Source organism: Accipiter gentilis, chromosome W, assembly GCF_929443795.1.
Source record: "Accipiter gentilis chromosome W, bAccGen1.1, whole genome shotgun sequence".
NCBI lineage: Eukaryota > Metazoa > Chordata > Aves > Accipitriformes > Accipitridae > Astur > Astur gentilis.
The window spans coordinates 2,346,633-2,363,419 of record NC_064918.1 but is presented as its reverse complement, the minus strand read 5'-3'; the positions used below and the strand labels follow the sequence as shown (position 1 = coordinate 2,363,419).

The 16,787-nt window shown below is 44.6% G+C and overlaps 2 protein-coding genes across 13 annotated transcripts in view; one reads left to right on the top strand and one right to left on the bottom strand.

Moving 5' to 3' along the window:
- Positions 1–16,787, bottom strand: part of LOC126035357 (uncharacterized) — a 503,584-nt gene that overhangs the window by 38,049 nt on the left and 448,748 nt on the right. The window lies entirely within an intron of this gene.
- LOC126035248 (junction-mediating and -regulatory protein-like) overlaps positions 1–16,787 on the top strand; it is a 440,369-nt gene that overhangs the window by 84,286 nt on the left and 339,296 nt on the right. For all 11 annotated transcript variants that reach the window (XR_007504873.1, XM_049793566.1, XM_049793560.1 and 8 more), the window contains exon 6: positions 6,656–6,843. Coding sequence is in view for 10 of the 11 variants with exons in the window: in XM_049793566.1 (XP_049649523.1) it covers positions 6,656–6,843 (188 nt within the window). In the remaining variant the exon portion in view is untranslated. The remainder of the gene's footprint in view (positions 1–6,655; positions 6,844–16,787) is intronic.

Sequence of the window (16,787 nt, the reverse complement as noted above, 5' to 3'; positions counted from 1 at the left end):
AACAGATTAAGCAGGAGATTGTTCACGCAGTAGCTCTTGGGCCAGTCCGGACAGGACAAGATATTAAAAATGTGCTCTACACTGCGACTTGGGAGGAGTACAGGGATCTTGTTAGATCATACAGAGAGGAAATTAGAAAGGCAAAAGCTCAGCTAGAACTAAATCTGGCCACTATTGTAAGGGACAACAAAAAATGTTTTTACAAATATGTTAACAGTAAAAAGAATCCCAAGGAGAATATATTTCCTTTAATGCATGCAGAAGGGAACGTAGCCACCAGTGATGAGGAAAAGGCTGGGGTACTTAATGCCTTCTTTGCCTCAGTCTCTAATAGGGAGACCAGCCATCCTCAGGGTATTCCACCCCTTGAGCTGGAAGGTAAGGATGAAGAGGATAACATACCCCCTTAATCCAGGAGGAAATAGTTAGTGACCTACTATGCCATCTGGACACTCAGAAATCTATGGGTCCCCATGGGATCCATCCAAGAGTACTGAGGGAACTGGCAGAGGTCCTTGCCAAGCCACTCTCTATCATCTATCAGTGTTCCTGGTCAATAGGGGAGGTCCCAGATGACTGGAGGCTTGCCAATGTGACTCCCATTTACAAGAAGGGTCGGAGGGAGGATCTGGGGAACTACAGGCCTGTCAGCCTGACCTTGGTACCGGGGAAGATTATGGAACAGTTTTTCTTGAGAGCACTCACATGGCAAGTCCAGGACAAGCTGGGGATCAGGCCCAGTCAGCATTGGTTTATGAAAGGCAGGTCCTGCTTGACCAACCTGATCTCCTTCTATGACCAGGTGACCCGCCTTGTGGATGAGGGAAAGGCTGTGGATGTTCTCTTCCTTGACTTCAGCAAGGCCTTTGACACTGTCTCTCATGGCATACTCCTTGAGAAGCTGGCGTCTCGTGGCCTGGATGGACGAGCCCAGAGGGTTGTGGTGAATGGGGTGAAATCTAGTTGGTGGCGGGTCACAAGTGGTGTTCCTCAGGGCTCAGTTTTAGGGCCAGTTCTGTTTAATATCTTTATCAGTGATCTGGATGAGGTGATTGAGTTCACCCTCGGCAAGTTTGCAGACGACACCAAGTTGGGAGGCAGGGTCGATCTGCTTGAGGGTAGGAAGGCTCTACAGAGGGATCTGGACAGGCTGGATCGATGGGCTGAGGCCAATTGTATGAAGTTCAACAAGGCCAAGTGTCTGGTCCTGCACTTTGATCACAGCAACCCCATGCAGCGCTACAGGCTTGGGGAAGAGAGGCTGGAAAGCTGCCTGGCAGAAAAGGACCTGGGGGTGCTGGTTGATAGCTGGCTGAATATGAGCCAGCAGTGTGCCCAGGTGGCCAAGAAGGCCAATGGCATCCTAGACTGTATCAGAAAAAGCGTGGCCAGCAGGAGCAGGGAGGTGGTTGTTCCCCTGTACTTGGCATGGGTGAGGTTGCACCTTGAGTACTGTGTTCAGTTTTGGGCCCCTGACTACAAGAAAGACACTGAGTTGCTGGAGCGTGTTAAGAGGAGGGCAACCAAGTTGGTGAGGGGCCTGGAGCACAAGTCTTATGAGGAGCGGCTGAGGGAACTGGAGCTGTTTAGTCTAGAAAAGAGGAGGCTGAGGGGAGACCTTAGAGCTCTCTACAACTACCTGAAGGGGGGTTGTAGTGAGGTGGGTGCTGGTCTCTTCTGTCAGGTGGTTGGAGATAGGACAAGAGGAAATGGCCTCAAGTTGAGGCAAGGGAGATTTAGGTTAGATATTAGGAAAAAATTCTTTACCGAGAGGGTTGTCAGACATTGGAATAGGCTGTCCAGGGAAGTGGTTGAGTCGCCATCCCTGGAGGTATTAAAAAAGCAAGTATATTGGGTACTCCAGAACATGGTTTAGTGGGCATGGATGATGGTTGGACTCATGATCTTGAAGGTCTTTTCCAACCTAAATGATTCTATGATTCTATATGCATACATATACAGAAGTTTTGGTCTGGTTCTCATTGTCTGTGTTTGGAAGTAAGCATATAAGATACTATGTAAGGTGTGGAAAACTAAATTTAGGGAGGAGGGAATGTTTTAATTACTGGACTTGCCTCATTAAAAAAAATTGCATTGGCATTATTCATTTCTTTCAAGTGATTGGTTTTCAAAAGGTATCCCTGCAAATTAGAATCCTTCAGCTAAACTTTGAAGTTTGTTGTATTGCCATGTCACTGATTTAGAGTAGTGATACAAACCTTATGTTTTGAGAACCTACTATATCCTGTGTACTTACAAACTATGGAAATGGTACAGGTAAATCATACAGCATTTTGAATCCAGTTCTGTCCTTTGGACCTTTTTATATCTAATGTTTTTATTCACACCAGCTCTGTTTTATTGTTTAGTACATAGGGCTTGCATAGCAAATTTTGTTATGGATAGTAAAGTCACTTAAGAGAGATTTGAAGCTGGGTTGTATTGAGCGTTCCCTCTGGAAAGAGAAAACACAGGCATCACAGATTATTCTCGCTGCTGTGTGAATCTCCTCCTTTCAGGCCTGTCATGGCAACATTAACTGCATGTATGGAGGATGAGGATTGAAAACTCTGTAAATGACTTCAAAGGAATGTGGCAGCTTTCTCTCTGTGGAGAGCTAGTTAGTGCTTTACTGATAGATAGTTGTTTGTACTTGGGAAATAAGACATTTAATTTTGGTACTGAAGACACTGTATGGTTTTCTTATCTGCAGACCAAAGGAAATCCCTTGAACAGGAGGCTAAGAAATATCTATCAAAATCCTTTCTCTTTGATGTAGTAATAGTAAAACCTAAGGGCCCTTGGAGATTAAGCTTGCTGTAAAAATACCATAGGTCATTATGACTTGTCACTAATGTTTTCTCCAGAAATCTCAAAAGAAACCCCCAACCTGACTGAAAATAAAAACCCCAGTCAGTTAAACAATCCTCTCCTTCCCCCATGACAACAAAATAGTTCACTGTTCTGGCTTCCTTTGCTGTTTTAAATTTGTTAATTTAAATTAAAGTTTTCTTTAATATTAAATCTAAAAGGATTTTTTATAGGCAGCTGTCTGTTAGAAGGAATTACTGGGTTTTTTTAACAACTCTTAGTTATATCTCATAGGACAGAAAATGAAAAATACAATTCCTAAATTGTATTTTGTTCAAGGGATGAAATTACCTCTTCAGACTTTACTCAGGCAGGGGGAATAGAACAATTAATCTTGTGAAGAATGTGACACTGAATTGGCTACATCTCTTCAAGACTGTTCTGTACCTAATCTGAATAAGAGCATCTCCAAAATATAGTGATCTTTTAATATGCGTTGTTTCCTATGGAGTCAATTAGAAAAGAATGGTCTGTTGCATCTTCTGTTATGCTTCCTTTTTAAAGTGTAATTATAGTCAGTAAAGTAATAGCCTTTTAATTGAACACATCTGTATGATTTGAAATACATGCATCTTAGTGACTTCTAGAGGCTGTTGCTGTTCTTTACTCTTTGACTGTATTGGCTCTGCAGAGATATTTTGGAAAGTTTTGGATTCTGTCCTGATTTGAGGGACATCTGCAGAAGTACTAATGAAGACCCAACTGAGAGTTTGAGAGCATAATTTGATTTGATGGCCAGTTTGAATTTGCAAGGTCATAAGCTAGAAGAAAAACATTTTCTTTTGCAAATTCAGCACACTGGATCTGAAAAGTATCAAATGATAATAGATTGTCATACTACTACTGTTTATAATTTTTTACTGTCATTAACCCATTAACCAAATACCTGCACTGTAATTCACAAAATGTGAATTTATTAGGTTTAGAATTTTAAAGGGTCTTATCCTATCCATACAAACTATCCATACATCCTTGTAAGATGTTTTTTGTGGCGGATGCATTGCTATCAACAGAGAATGTAATAGTTGGTTCCTGCTTTGGTTGGATTCAACAAGTGTAAATAGTGTGGATCGTATCTAAAGAGGAATCATTCTAATTGTCTTATTGTAAGTGGTGGAGTCGTCAGAAGCTTAAGCACTTACCAAATTTATAGGCATTTGAAAAGCTCAAAAGCTGTTTGTTGAAAACTCTTGGAATGTTTGATGGAGGTTGCAATAGAGTTGCCAAGGTTTGTGGGTTTTTTGTTTTGTTTGTTTTTGTTGTTTTGTTTTTTGGGTTTTTTTTCCAAACAGTAAAACATAATTTAGCATTATGCTAGAACTAGGTAGATTTGATTCATTTGCAGCTGAGCTATTGGGGTTTTACTTGTATAATTCCTATCTTTAACTCTGCATGAAAGTGTTCTAAAACAAAATTTGCATGTAAATTCTTTCATTTTATAAGTGTGTAGCAAAATACAGTTGTTGGCCACAAGTTTTCTTTTTTACTCATTGATGTCTCAAAGTGGGTTCTAATGACTTGCCTGTTTTATGAATGGATGAAATTTTGTGTATTTTTTTTAACAGAGCACTAAAGTAAAGACTCAAGTAGGTCTGTTTCTATTAGTTTTTATTTTGGGGTTAATGTAGTAATGTTCGTTCTTTTCTGGTCCTGCCATATCCTGTGGTGAGCTAAGATTAGAATGACACAATCAGAGTTTTGGTTGCAGAGGAGACCTTACACGCTGTCCTGGGTTCAGCTGGGATAGAGTTAATTTTCACAGGAACCTGGGGGGGGGGGGGGGGGGGGCACAGCCAGGACAGCTGACCTGAACTAGCCAAGGAGCTATTCCATATCATGTGACATTATGCTCAGTATATAAATGGGGACCGGGCTGGGGGGGTGCGTTCTCAGCTTTCGGTGGGGGAAGTGGCGGAGCGTCGGGTTCCCGGTGGTGAGCAGTTGCACTGTGCATCACTCTTTTTTGTATATTGTTTTATTAGTACCGTTGTTACGTCTTTGTGTTGTCCCAGTAAATTGTCCTTATCTCAACCCACGAGGCTCCGTGTTTTGGTGGTGTGGGTTTTTTTTCTTTCTCCTTTCTGATTCTCTTCCCCATCCCACCGGAGGGGGCGGGAGGAGCGAGCGAGCGGCTGCGTGGTCCTTTGTTACCGGCTGGGCTGAAACCACGACACAACACAAAGTGACAACAGCTTTTAAAATGGACAGTGTTCTGAAGAAAACCCTGCCCCTCTCCCCAAATAATCTAGTAGCAGGAGGAAGTTAGTCTTCCTGAAAGGTATTTGATTGATGAAAGTGAAATGAGAAGGTTTGGTGGTACTGTGGAGTAGACGCTTGACAGTCATGCCAGCTGTAGCTACCTGTTTCAGCCAGCAGTAATGCATATCCCTCTTGGTGTATTACAAAAATATCCTACTTGGTATGCCAGTATGTTGTAGTTTAACCACAGCCAGCAACTAAGCACCATGCAGCCACTCACTCACACCCTCACCCCCACCCCTCCAGTGGGATGGGGAAGAGAATCAAAAACAAGTAAAACTCATGGGTTGAGATAAGAACAGATTAATAATTGAAATTGAAATAATAATAGTAATGAAAAGGAAGATAATAAAAAGAGTGAAATATAACCCAAGAAAGACAAGTGATGCACAATGGAATTGCTTGACACCTGCTGACCACTGCCCAGCCAGTCCCTGAGCAGTGATCTGCCCCTCCCAGCCAACTCCCCCAGTTTATATACTGGACATGATATCATATGGTATGGAATAGTCCTTTGTCCAGTTTGGGTCAGGTGCCCTGGCTGTGTCCCTTCCCAACTTCTTGCCCCTCCAGCCTTCTTCTTGGCTGGGTATGAGAAGCTAAAAAATCCTTGACTTGACACTAAACGCTACTTAGCAACAACTGAAACCATCAGTGTGTTATCAATGTTATTCTCATACTAAATCCAAAATACAACATTATACCAGCTACTAGCAAGAAAATTAACTCCATCCCAGCTAAAACCAGGACAGGGTGAAATAAGGAACAAGAGGCCCTTGCTTCTTCATCCCAACATTTTCCAAGGATTTATAATCGTCACTCTTTCCTTCTTGGCAAGAGATGAGAAAGCAGCATTCAGAAATGAGGTCAATGTTATATTGAATGCTTCACTCAGGAGGCTAAAAATTATGAGTGTTGATAAAACTATTAGTAATGATCTCCTTTTCAGGCCTGTAATGCTTTGAAGGATTGCCTTGAAGTTACCCTCCCACTGCAGTCTCTAAGCAGTAGCAGTGACTGGGAGGTCAAAAAACTTTTAAGAGAGGATTATTCGTGTTTTGTTGTCTAATTCCCCTTTCATGAAATTAAGAGTAGCTTCTGGCAGAAGAATCTCATGCCAAAGGCTCGTAGTGAAGACCAGAGGATATTGCTGCACATCATGGGTCCCTTGTATTAGTTAAGAGACCCAAAGACATGTGTAGACATTGTGATCAAGTTTGACTACAGACACAATTGTACATTTACAGTTGCATTTGTTCTTTAATGCTCTGAGCTTACCTGAATATCAGGCTCTGCTTCATTGGTATTGATTTCTGGTTTTCATCTAAACTTTAAAGCCCTACAGTGCTTTGCTCTTTAGTGCTTTTCCTCTGACCTTTTGATTTTGCTTTTCCTCTGAAGGGACTATAGCCTTCTTCTACATTAAATCTTGCAACTCAGTGGGGGAGGGTTGTTGTTGAACAAAAAAAAATGTCAAATACAAACTATTGATTTGACTTTTTCATTGCTGATGTTTTTAAAACAGAGAAGAGAGATGAAGTGGTATATTATGACACTTATGAAAGTATGGAAGCCATGCTTGAAAAAGAGGATATGGCAACATCTGTACACTTGCAAAAAGAGGAGCTGCAAAAGTTACAACAAAAGATCCGCCAGCTGGAAGCAAGGCGTGGACGTATTTCATCCAAGAAAGCCTACCTCAGAAATAAGAAGGTATTATTAAATTTCAAATTTCTAGCATAATTACCAAATTTAATAAAACTTCAAAATATTTCATTTCACATATGTCCTGGGTTCAGCTGGGATAGAGTTAATTTTTACAGGAACCTGGGAGGTAGGGGGCATAGCCAAGGCACCTAACCTGAACTAGCCAAGGAGCTATTCCATACCATGTGCCATCATGTTCAGTATATAAATGGGGAGTGGGCCAGGGGGAGCTCCCTCGACTTTCAGTGGGGGAAGTGGCGGAGCGTTGGGTTCCGGGTGGTGAGCAGTTGCACTGTGCATCACTCCTTTTGTATACTCTTTCATTAGTACCGTTGTTGTAGCAGCCTTTTTTTTTTGTCTTGTCCCAGTAAACTGTCTTTATCTCAACCCTAGAGGTTCCAGGTTTTTTTTTCCTTTTCTCTCCTCCCTCTCCTCCCTATCCCACTGAAGGGGGGCGGGAGGGGTGAGCGAGTGGCTGCATGGTCCTTTGATACCGGCTGGGCTGAATCCACGACAGTCCTTTTTGGTGCCCAATGGGGGGCACGAAGGGTCGAGATAACGACAGATCTGGCCAGAGTGTGTTGAAACAAATGTGTCATACGCATTTCTTATATTAGATAAATAGATGTTAGTCACAATGTTGGTTCATTTGTTTACATGGTGGCGTTTTGTAAGCTCTTATATGCTCTATGTATTGCCTGTGGTTGCGTATCTCATCTCTGGGAGAGTGATTGGGATTATCATTTTGCTGTACTGGGCAATGTCGACTTCTGAAATGATTACATCACTGGTCATGAGGTTAAGCTGGTATCTGTATGAGGCAGTGATATCATTTGCATACTTTGGGCACCTTCTGTCGGATTTTATTGGTAATTACACCCAATCCATGGGGAAGTTGGGGGGGGATACTTCCCCCCGTCCGTTCGCCTCCCTTTCCTCCTTCCGACTAATTACAACAGCTTTTGAGAATTTTGAATATCCTTGGGATGCGCAAGCCAGTGTGCTGTTAGTGCTATGCCTCCTGAATATGTTTCAGGTCTTGTTTAGGGCTACAAAAAGGCTCTTTAAGAGGACCACCCAGAGATCTGCCCCAAAGCTGGATACTCATGGGTGGCACGGCATGTGGGAGGATATGGACAGGTATCTAGAGAACTTCTCACCGCCAGTGACTTGGAAGTTCACTCCCAAACAACTATAGAACCCTCATGAAGTGGTAGAATATTTGAAAGAAAAATGCTGTGGCTATTCCAGAGACGTACAACTTGCTGCACTGTGCTGGGCCCTGGCCAGTATCTACCAAACACTGCTTGATACTAGGCAGCACCCTCAGGTGGAAAAGATGGAAAACAGGGCGACATGTACCGTGGCTGCCCCTACCCTGGTGACAGATACTGCAGCTAAACCAGAGAACCAACCTGTGCCAGTATCAGTCGCCCCTGTACAGAAAAAGAAACACACAAAGAAATCAGTTCGCTTAGTGAGAGATGAAGATGAACCAGGGTCATCGTGAGAACAGGAGGAAGAGGCAGAACCTGAAATAATTATCCGATCTCTGTCCCTGAGTGAGTTGTGTGACATGTGAATAGATTTTAGCCACCACCCAGGTGAGCACATTGTAACCTGGCTGCTCCGATGCTGGGATAATGGGGCTAGTAGTGTGGAATTAGAGGGTAAGGAAGCTAAGCATTTGGGATCTCTGTCTAGGGAAGGGGGCATCGACAAGGCGATTGGGAGAAAAACACAAGTCCTCAGCCTCTGGAGGCGACTTCTGTGAGGTGTAAAGGAAAGATACCCCTTCAGGGATGAAGTTACATGTCACCAAGGCAAGTGGACCACCATGGAGAGAGGTATCCAGTACCTGAGAGAATTAGCCGTGCTGGAGGTGATTTATAATGATCCAGAAAATGGGCAGTCGCCCACAGATCCAGATGAGGTCCAATGCACACAACCCATGTGTCGGAAGTTTGTACGAAGTGCACCACCAACCTATGCTAACTCATTGGCAGTAATGTCCTGGAAAGAAGGCTATGGACAAACGGTGGATGAATTGGCTGTCCAACTCTGGCAATACGAAGGAAGTCTCTCTTCCTCCCTACGGGCCTGTGTCTCGGCTGTAGAGGAATTGTCCCGAGAGTTCCAGCAATTCAAAGTGGATCTGTCCTCCTCCTCACCTGTACAGGCCCGCATCGCAGTTATTGGGTGTAAGCGTTCCTCTGCCCAAGAGAGAGGAGAGAGAAAGTACACTCGACGGGCTAACCTGTGGTTTTACCTGCGTGACCATGGAGAGGACATGAGGAAGTGGGATGGAAAACCCACTTCAGTCTTGGATGCACGGGTACAGGAGTTGCGAGAAAAAGCAACCAGAAAAGAGAATTCTTCTTGGAAAACTGCTGCTCCAGTTTCCTGTGAGCAGTCCCCCAGACGCAGTAGATGGGCTGATCTCATTTCTGATCCCCTTGAAGGGACTTCTGATTCACATGTGCAGAAAGTGAGTAACGGATATTCTAACCAGGATTAGAGGGGCCCTGCCTCCAGCCAGGTGGAGGAGAGGGACAACCGAGTCTACTGGACAGTGTGGATTCGATGGCCTGGCACATCAGACCCCCAGGAATATAAGGCTCTAGTGGACACTGGTGCACAAAGTACCCTAATGCCATCAAGTTATAAAGGGGCAGAACCCATCTGTATCTCTAGTGTGACAGGGGGATCCCAAGAGCTAACTGTATTGGAAGCTGAAATGAGTCTAACTGGGAATGAGTGGCATAAACACCCCATTGCAACTGGCCCAGAGGCCCCGTGCATCCTTGGTATAGATTATCTCAGGAGGGGGTATTTCAAGGACCCAAAAGGGTACCGTTGGGCCTTTGGTATAGCTGCCTTGGAGACGGAGGAGATTGAACAGCTGTCTACCCTGCCGGGTCTCTCCCAAGACCCTTCGGTTGTGGGGTTGCTGAAGGTTGCAGAACAACAGGTGCCAATTGCTACCACGACGGTGCACCGGCGGCAATATCGCACCAACTGAGACTCCCTCATTTCCATCCATGAGCTGATTTGCCAATTGGAGAGCCAAGGAGTGATCAGCAAGACTCACTCACCCTTTAATAGTCCCATATGGCCCGTGCGGAAATCGAATGGGGAATGGAGACTAACAGTAGATTATCGTGGGCTGAATGAAGTCACGCCACCGCTGAGCGCTGCTGTGCCAGATATGTTAGAGCTTCAATATGAACTGGAATCAAAGGCAGCTAAGTGGTATGCCACAATTGACATTGCTAATGCATTTTTCTCCCTTCCTTTAGCAGTGGAGTACAGGCCTCAGTTTGCTTTCAATTGGAGGGGCGTCCAGTACACCTGGAATCAACTGCCCCAGGGGTGGAAACACAGCCCCACTATTTGCCATGGACTGATCCAGGCTGCACTAGAAAAAGGTGAAGCTCCAGAACACCTGCAATATATTGATGGCATCGTTGCATGGGGCAACACAGCAGAAGAAGTTTTTGAGAAAGGGAAGAAAATAATCCAAATCCTTTTGAAGGCTGGTTTTGCCATAAAAGAAAGTAAGGTTAAGGGACCTGCACAGGAGATCCAGTTCTTAGGAGTAAAATGGCAAGACGGGTGTTGTAAGATCCCTGCGCACGTTATCAACAAAATAGCAGCTATGCCTTCACCCACTGATAAAAAGGAAACACAGGCTTTCTTAGGTGTTGTGGGTTTTTGGAGAATGCATACTCCAAATTACAGTCAAATTGTAAGCCCTCTCTACTAAGTTACTCGGAAGAAGAATGATTTGAAGTGGGGATCTGAGCAACGACTAGCCTTTGAACAGATTAAGCGGGAGATTGTTCATGCAGTAGCTCTTGGGCTGGTCTCGGCAGGACAAGATATTAAAAATATGCTCTACACTGCAGCTGGAGAGAATGACCCTACCTGGAGCCTTTGGCAGAAAGCACCGGGGGAGACCCGAGGCCGACCTCTGGGGTTTTGGGGTCAGGGATGCAGAGGATGTGAGGCCTGTTATACTCCAACTGAAAAAGAGTTCTTGGCAGCATATGAAGGAGTTTGAGGCGTCTCAGAAGTGGTTGGTACTGAAACACAGCTCTTCTTAGCACCCCGACTGCCAGTGCTGGGCTGGATGTTCAAAGGGAAAGTTTCCTCTACACATCACGTGACTGACACCACGTGGAGTAAGTGGATTGCACTGATCACACAGCAAGCTCGCATAGGAAGCCCCAGTCGCCCAGGAATGTTAGAAGTGATCACGGACTGGCCAGAAGGCAAAGATTTTGGAATGTTGCCAGAGGAGGAGGTGACACGGGCTGAAGAGGCCCCGCTGTATAATAAACTGCCAGAAAATGAGAGGCAATATGCCTTGTTTACTGATGGGTCCTGTCGCATTGTGGGAAAACATCGGAGGTGGAAGGCTGCTGTATGGAGTCCTACACGACTAGTTGCAGAAACTGCTGAAGGAGAAGGCGAATCGAGTCAGTTTGCAGAGGTGAAAGCCATCCAGCTAGCGTTAGACATTGCTGAAAGGGAGAAGTGGCCAGTGCTCTATCTCTATACTGACTCATGGATGGTGGCAAATGCCCTGTGGGGGTGGTTACAGCAATGGAAGCAGAGCAACTGGCAGCACAGAGGTAAACCCATCTGGGCTGCCGCACTGCGGCAAGATATTGCTGTTTGGATAGAGAAGCTAGTGGTAAAAGTATGTCACGTAGATGCTCATGTATCCAAGAGTCGAGCCACTGAAGAACATCAAATCAACCAGCAGGAGGATCAGGCCGCCAAGATTGAAGTGTCTGAGGTGGAACTGGACTGGCAACATAAGGGTGAGCTATTTATTGCTCACTGGGCCCATGATACTTCAGGCCATCAGGGAGGAGATGCAACATATAGATGGGCTTGAAATCGAGGGGTGGAGTTGACCATGGATACTACCGCACAGGTTATCCATGAATGTGAAACATGTGCTGCAATTAAGCAACCAAGTGGCTGAAACCCCTGTCGCATGGAGGGCGATAGGTGAAATATAAACATTGGGAGGCCTGGCAGATTGACTATATCACACTCCCACAAACCTGCCAGGGCAAGTGCCATGTGCTTACAATGGTAAAAGCAACCACTGGATGGCTGGAAACATATCCTGTGTCCCACGCCATTGCCCAGAACACTATCCTAGGCCTTGAAGAGAAAGTTTTATGGCAATACGGCACCCCAGAAAGAATCGAGTCGGACAATGGGACTCACTTCCAAAGCAACCTCATAGACACCTGGACCAAAGAACATGGCATTGAGTGGGTATATCATATCCCTTATCACACACCAGCCTCCAAAAAAACTGAACGATGCGATGGACTGCTGAAAGCTACATTGAGAGCAATGGGGGGTGGAACTTTCAAGCATTGGGATATGTTGGAGCGGCGGAGGAATGCACATATGTCAACCCAATATGAGTGATAGAAGTGATTCAACTTTACTTGCACGGATAGTTCATATTTATACAGTTTGCAATAATTATGCCTACTAATCCTAATATGATTGGTACATTGCTAATGTTTATTCATTACTAAAACACACCCACTTGTGGTTGGCAGCTATAAGTGTTTAGTAACTTTCTCATGAGAACTTCTTCAAAAGTTACTTATGAAGTTATGGCAAGGTCACACTGTTTTCACCTTTCTCCCGATAACGGCAAGACCAGCTGTTGTTTTTCTCCTGATATCAGCAAAGCCAGCTATTTTCGACCAAGGCCTAGTCTTGCTGCTCAGGCTGACATTCTTTCACACACAACTCTGCTCGCACAACTTTTCCATAGACCCATGTCCTTTTTCATCAAGCCAATTCCCAACAATTCCCCCTTTTTCTTTTTGTGCGAGTAGCGCTTGGTGTGTTAGCTTTGAGACTCCTTTTATCATTCACCCATACGCAATTCTAACTATTACACAGATTAATATCAATATACCCAACCACCGTAAGGCTTCCTTAATCAATGACATTAGCCATGGTGTTATCCCGCCGAATATTGACTGTAACACCACATCAAACCAATTAGTTTCTTGCTGGATCTTTGTGTATGTTTCCTCAGCCACTCTATTTGTTTGTGAATAGATTGAGGTAAAATTTTAACACCTGCTGTATTGCCCTTTGCAAAGGTCTATGAACACAATTAATTAAACACAGTAAAAACAACATTATACCTAATAAAATACATAAGAATAAAAGACTGTTCAGGTAATGCCAATGACACACAAAAAGAGATTTGATTAATAGCTTTAGCTAGTGACACCCAAACATTCTTACTGTCCCACGGCATTAACTGATGTAGATCAATCACTGGTGTCACTGTCATGCTGCTTACTACAGTCAGTGTGTTCCATACCAATCTCAGCATAAGGTTTCAAATTTATGGGTGAATCAGGATTGTATCTGCCAGACATGGATGATGTGATTTATTTTTTTTTTGTCCAATTGTTGCCAAGGCTTGCCATCCCGGTGCACTTAGTTTTCTTGTAGAAGTTAAGCTATCGCTGCCTTGCAATAAATCCAGCAGTGGCTGTAAGTCTGTATTTGTAATACCACAATAAGGTCAAATCCACTGTAGGTCTCCGTTTAAATCTTTCTCCCTCTTTTTGTTTTTGAGCAATCCAGGCTTACTTAATAACTTGGGATGCCATTTTCCTTAGTAAGCTGAACAAGGTAAAACTATTACAATAGCTAAACTCACAGTAACTACAATAATGCCCATAATTCTTTGAGCCAACCTGTTACCCCTAATGACCCAGACCATGAGGACTATGAGGAAAATGAACCATCCATACATTCTTGTGCCATCTTGCTCCACGAACTCAGCCCAGCAATCGGTAGGTGCCAGCTTTCCGCGGGCGTTCCCTCAGAGGCAACGATGGCCTCACCGTAGACCAGCCTGATGCTTTTCGGAAAATCCCGGTATTTATACATTTGCAGAGGAACGGGTTTTAGCACATGTGGCCAGCGGGTGCCAAAAGTCCGCCTCGGTTGCAATCTATGACGCATGCGCTCGCTGGCCAGGCGCGCTGCATGAGTCATAGCCATCTTGTCTATTGGTTCGTGGGCTTTACGATACAGTTGCGATGCACAGAGAATCTTGACCTGTTATGTTAGCCGAGGTGACCCATACATTAATTTTGGGCTGAGGTAGTATTCATATTGCCACATCATCTATGATGCTCCAGATGATGATGGTCATGCAAATCGGACAGGAGTCTGTCGTGGGCCTGTATCTGTGGAAACACAATCAACCTCGTTCCCAGGTTATTAATGGAAATAGACCTTACCCCTGATTTTGGCTTTAACTAACTCTACATTTACCCCACACTGTCTTCCCGTAATCACACTATGTTTAATCAAATTATGCTTAACACACTTTTTACCTAAAGCAAGTTCTATATACAATAAGGCACACTGTTCTAAGTCCTCTACAAGTGATACTCTATTAGTCGGAATCTGTCAGATCAGTGGCTCCAGCACCCACTGGTGCCGTGCTAGTTGCCGTTGGGACAATTCCGGGTCCAGCATCAGTGCGAAGCCATGGCTTGACCCACTTAGCTGGGATCTCCCAGTAAGTTTTACTTCTGCTGATCCGCACCATTTCCCGGATTCTGGGTCCTTATACATTACCATGATTCCTGTACTTTGTTGCGTCCTTTCTGCCTGTAAAAGAACATGATGCACTACCATTGGTGGGTCTTTGTGATCACCTGTCAATCTAAGATAATTTAGCACAAATAAGTCTTTGGCCAATCGTTCCTCTGGGAGTAAGCCCTGGGTTCCCCCTTTTTGTTTTTGCAGCATGTTCTTTTAGGGTTTGGTTGGCCCATTCGACGATAGCCTGTCCTGTGGGAAGATGTGGCATACTGGTACCATGGTGAATTCCCCACAAATTACAAAATCGAGGAAATCGTGTAGAACCATAGGCTGGGCCGTTGTCTGTCTTAAGTTCTTTAGGCACACCCAGCACTGCAAAAGAAGCGTGAAGATGTCATTCAATATGTAAGGCCATTTCTCCAGGTCGTGCCGTGGCCCACATGGCAGCAGGATAGGTATCAATACACACATGCACAGAACGCTTTGCACCAAACCACGTGACATGGGTGACATCCATTTGCCACAACTGCAATGGCAAAAGACCTCGTCGGTTAACCCCACAGCCCATGCCCAGCCCTTCCTTTTGACAATCAGGGCATGCTTTAACGATACCTTGGGCATCAGTGAGTGGTAAGTCAAATTGCTTTGTTAACATCCTAGCGGGTTAGTGCAAGAACGCATATGATTGCCGTGCTTTGTTGAAAACGATTCCCTGGAGGAGGCTCCCATGGCACTGCAACCAATTGGTCAGCTCTGTCATTTCACGTTTCTCATCTGCACAGTGTTCTCATACCCAAGAGTTCTACCAGAGGGGTCATATCGCCATTAGTGATACCGCAAAGATTCCGCACCCACTGGATATCTCCCACAGGCTTCTGGACATAATGTAACGTAGAAATTTCTCATGTTATTTGAACCTTCTGAGGTTTAACACTGCTAACATCTATGTGCCACCCCAAATACTTCCAAGGTGCTGCCTTTTACACCTTTTCAGGAGCGATTATTACTCCACGATGGCTTAAGATGTCCTGCAATTGAGTTAAAATTTCATCCTGTGGCAAGTTACTGAGGAAACTGCTTTCTTACAGGCTCTGATGCCCAGGCCACATACACCTGACACATCGTGGGGGAATTGCGCATTCCTTGCGGTAACACGACCCAATGGTATCTCTTATAGGGTTCTGCCTTGTTAATCGATGGTACCGAAAAGGCGAACCGTTCAGCGCCATCTGGGTGCAATCTTTTAGATCTATAATTAACAAATCCCATTCTTCTGGAAGCATAACTGGAGACGGCAAACCTGGCTGCAGGGCTCCCATACCGCATTCACAGCTCTGAGATCATGTAACAGTCTCTATTTCCCACTTTTCTTGGGAATGGTAAATATTGATGTATTCCATGGACTAGTAGAAGGGACAACATGTCCTGCTCTCAATTGGTCTTCAACTAACGCTTTTATTTTTAGCAACCTTTCAGAATTTAGCAGCTACTGATCAATCCAAACAGGCTCATCTGTTTTCCAGCTAATTTTCAGGATTGGCTATCCCTCAGTGACCGCTCCTAAAAAGGATGGGTCACTAACATTGCCTTCATTTGGCTCAATAAATCACGGCCTACGAGGCCAACCAATTCAGTTGGGGTAGTCATGACATACGGACACGTCGTAATGTGTTCACCATCGGGGAACACAAATGTAATCGGTAGCTGACTTACTAAGGTGGCTTGTGTGCCCCCTATCCCTGCAATACCAAAATTTGGATTGATCGATGGCCATGATGGAGGCCAAATGCATCGTGAAATAATCGTAACATCAGCTCCTGTATTGATTTGTCATCGGTTTCTTGACGACAACTCCATCGGGCCCTTCCAATTGCACTACCTTTTCTGGTTTACCTCTTGTTGTGTCCATGGCAAAGTATACCTGTGGTTTCCCTGTGGAGCCGAATCCACCATCTCCATGTTGTGCTTCACCTGGGTTCGGAACTCACGACCTGAATGGAACTAATTGTGTTATTTTGGTACCTTTAGGAATAGAAACAGGAGGGATGACAACATGAATCATAATTTTCACAGTCCCACAATAATCTGCATCAATAAGCCCTGGGAGCACCAGAATTCCTTCTAGAGCTGTTGAAGATTGCCCCATTAAAAATGCACTAAGTCCAAACCCTAATGGTCCCTTTATGTTGACTGCGGTTTCCACATCCACTCCGGAGCTTCCTGCGGTGGCGGATCTGGTGGTTGCGAGGCTGCCTGAGGGCTGGCAGCTCAAGCCCCTTGCATTTGTGTCGTCACACGCAGGGCCTTCGCGGTCGGTGTCCTGTATT